The sequence below is a fragment of the Trypanosoma theileri genome, assembly GCF_002087225.1.
Source record: "Trypanosoma theileri isolate Edinburgh chromosome Unknown TM35_Tth_52_V1, whole genome shotgun sequence".
Taxonomy (NCBI): Eukaryota; Euglenozoa; class Kinetoplastea; order Trypanosomatida; family Trypanosomatidae; genus Trypanosoma; species Trypanosoma theileri.
This window is the reverse complement of record NW_021639894.1, coordinates 23,268-26,833: the sequence shown is the minus strand read 5'-3', so window position 1 is coordinate 26,833 and position 3,566 is coordinate 23,268. Positions and strand designations below refer to the sequence as shown.

The window sequence follows — 3,566 nt, the reverse complement described above, 5'->3', positions numbered from 1 at the left end:
CAGCACAACGGCCAACACACACATCACACGGCGCATCATCATCATCATGAGAGAGAGACAATAGTTTGGTTTGCGTAAAAACACTGATCTAGAAAGAAAGACAATCAAAGAGAAAAAAAGGAAATAAATGAAGTATCAAACATGTTAGGACACATAAATCGATTACCACTATAAAAACTCACATCGTGAAAGTAAAACCTACCAGTGAAAGAATTCAATACAGCGCAATATCCTTAGTAAGAGTAAAAACAAAAAAAAAAGCCCACATTCACAAATATCTCAAAAAAGATTCAATGCACAGCAAATCACAAGCAAAGAAAAAATCATTAACCATTATCCCAATTTACCCAATAAACATAGAAATATACACCAACTATGGGTGTAAGTCTATACGTGTGTATAAATGCAATTATAAATATAAATTCATCTTTTATTATTTCTTCTCTTTTCTCTCTCACTGCAAAAAGCAGTTCATCATCATTATCATCACAGTGCAAGCACACAGGCACACACACAGAGAGTCTCCAAGAACACACACACGCACACAATGGAGTAGCAATAATAATTATAGGATAAACACACAGAGAGAGCAAAAACACAATAAACAACAAATTAACATTAAGAAACAAAAAAAAGAAGAAAGAATCCCAACAGGTGGANGCTTTGTTGCGCTTGGGTCTGTACATGAGCTTCTGATTGAGTAGTTTCCCTATGAGTTCTATCCTCTGGAGTTAGTGGTGGTTTTCCTCTTTCACTTTCGTCATGTTTTTGATTCTCCAGATCATCTGTATTTAATGTCGTACCTCTTACACTTCCCACTCCCACTGCATTTGGTTCGGGTTGCGAAACTCTTGTTACCAATTCACCACCCGTAGCCTCAAGAACAGAAGAAAGGCCATTCGCATGTTCATCTCTTAAAGACTCACCGCCTTCAATGGCTTTATCCGTTTTAGGACATTTACCTTTCTCAGTACTACCCTCACAATTTTTAGAATGATCTTCAGGTTGTATACGTTTAGGAGGACATTCAGAACCATCAGTAGAATCTTGAATACAATTATCAGAATCAGGTTGAGAAGGGGTAGCAAGAGCAGAAGGGCCAACGCCTTCAGCCGCCGTTACACCAGCACAGCCAATGCTCACAAGCAAAGTGATCACACACAACACAAAACGCAAAACCATCACGATAAGAGGCCTTTTTGTTTGGATTACTTGGCTAAACAAATAAATAAAAAACGGAAAGGTGAGCAAAAATAAAAAGATCCAATACAATAGAAAAAAGAAAAAGAAAGAAAAGAAAACAATAAAACAACAGTTAATAAAGAAAAACAATAAAACGTCTCGTAATGAGTCACCACAGAAACTACTCAATAAAGCCAAAAAGAAATTAAGTTAATAGCAGGCGGTCCCACCAAAATAGAATTCAGATAAATATCGATGTTCTAGAGCTCACAAGCAATTATGATTATAAATGTCTCTTTTACTCTTATTCTTCTTTTTTTTTTTTTCATTAAGCTCATCACCAAAACTATAAAGGGCAAAAAACACGACGACCCAACAAACAATAAGCAAAAAAAAAGATATAAACCATTAGCCCAATTTACAGAGTAAACACAGAAATACACCAAATATGGGTGTAAGTCTATATGTGTGTATATACGCAATTCTAAATATAAATTCATCTATTATTATTATTTCTTTTTTACCCTCTGCAAAAAACAGTTCATCATCATTATCATCATCACAGTGCAAGCCCAGGTGCACACACAGAGAGAGTGTCCAAGAACACACACACACAACGGAGTAGCAATAATAATAATTATAGGATAAACACAGAGAGAGCAAAAACACACAAAACAAACATTAACATTAAGAAACAAAAAAAAGAAGAATATAATCCCAACAGGTGGAAGATTAGTTAGACTGTAGGGATGTATGCAAAAAAAGAAAAGAAAACAAAGGATGACCTGAGTCACACCACACCACCATCACAATCAGCACACAAGAATACAGGCCAGTGTCATCACAATCAGTAGTGGTACACGCACCCACACAGAACTGCTGATACTGCTGCTGCTGTCTGCATCACCCTTCTTGTTATTTGTGAGTTCAGGAGGAAGTGTTGTTGTGGTGGTACTTGGTGTATCTGTATTACCCACATCACCTTCTTGGGTATTTGTTGACCCAGTTCCTGCAGATGTATTGTCATTCCCAGGTGAAGTGTCAGAGCTACTAACACTCTCCGTGACTGTATTGGTAGAAGAGGTAGTAGAAGGCGGTTGTCCTGCACTCTCCTTGTTTTGTGGAGTTCCGACTGCTGCATTGTTGCTGCTTTCAGCTTGACCTTCAACTGCAGTCGGACCATCAGTTGCCTCACCGGCTGGAGGAGCAGCAGGAGAAGGAGCAGAAACATCGGCGTTGCCTTGATTACGGTTCTCACCTTGACGCTCGTCCTTAGGAGAACCGGTTGAAAGAGTACTGCCTGTACCAGGAGTGAGGCTAACAGCTGCATCAGTATTACTGTGTTCAGCGTGAGGAGCGGGTTCCTTTGGTGTAATTGGCGCTGGTTCTTTTCCTGTCTTTGAACAAGAAGTATTAGAATCATCAGTGCAATTGCCTTTAGTTTGAACACTATTGGCAGGGCAATTCTCTTTCTGAGACTCTTCCGTACACTCAGTAGGCGGAGCTTCAGCTTCAGTATCTTTACTTCCACAGTTGGAACCAGTGTTCGCTGAAGAACAAGCTTCATCACCACCAGCAACAGCACCAACAGCAGGAGGACAAGTACTTTCAGAAGTACGAGGAGTTTTACCAGGAGGGCAGTCCGAAGCAGCACCATCTTCAGGTTGCACAACAGAAAAAGCACAATTACCAGAAGTACCAGTAGTAACACCATCAGGGCAGCTAGAATCACCTTCTGCCTTTAATTTCCCCTCCGGACCATCAACACCACTAACAACACTATCATTTTCAGCATCAGGGACTTGGTCGGAAAGATCGGCGGCAGGCACTTCTTCAGCGAGGACGTGCACACACGCACATGAGAGCAGGAGAGCGAGGATACACAGCACGTAGCGCATCATTATTATTATTACTCAAACGGTTGCAGTAGTCTTACTTCAATCGCTTACAGAAACAAAAGCCAGGTAGAAAAACAGAAACAAAAAGAATCAATTGAAAACCACAACAGAATATAAAAACACACACCAAATCAAACAACACTCAACAATTACAGCAGAGGGACACACATTACAGAAAACAGCAACCATAACTCAGATAGTGTCCAAATGAAAGAAATTAGCACACAATACTTAGTACGAAAACAGATAATCCCAATTAACCCCTCAAAATTGAAAAAAAAAATAAATTAAGAGAACGACCATCAGAAGCAAGCACAGAAATAAATAACCCTTTCACTTAAAATAGAACCATGTGCAAAATTATGAATATATATGAATTCCTTTTTTATTTACTCTCTGCAGAAAACAATTCAACGCATCATTGAACCCGAGAGCACAATGCGCCCAAGCAAAAAAAAAAATGTTTGAAAAAACAAAAAAAAAAAA

The 3,566-nt window shown here is 39.0% G+C and overlaps 2 protein-coding genes across 2 annotated transcripts; both read right to left on the bottom strand.

Moving 5' to 3' along the window:
- Nucleotides 1–618: 618 nt before the first annotated feature.
- On the bottom strand, nucleotides 619–1,182 carry TM35_000521140 (uncharacterized protein; the record flags this gene model as incomplete). The annotated part of the gene is made up of 1 exon (XM_029030656.1): nucleotides 619–1,182. One exon carries the CDS (start codon nucleotides 1,180–1,182, stop codon nucleotides 619–621), a length of 564 nt encoding a protein of 187 aa, XP_028878036.1.
- An 812-nt stretch (nucleotides 1,183–1,994) lies between these two features.
- Nucleotides 1,995–3,083, bottom strand: TM35_000521130 (uncharacterized protein; the record flags this gene model as incomplete). Its single annotated transcript, XM_029030655.1, has 1 exon — nucleotides 1,995–3,083. The coding sequence occupies one exon, from the start codon at nucleotides 3,081–3,083 to the stop codon at nucleotides 1,995–1,997; it is 1,089 nt and encodes a 362-aa protein (XP_028878035.1).
- Nucleotides 3,084–3,566: the final 483 nt, after the last annotated feature.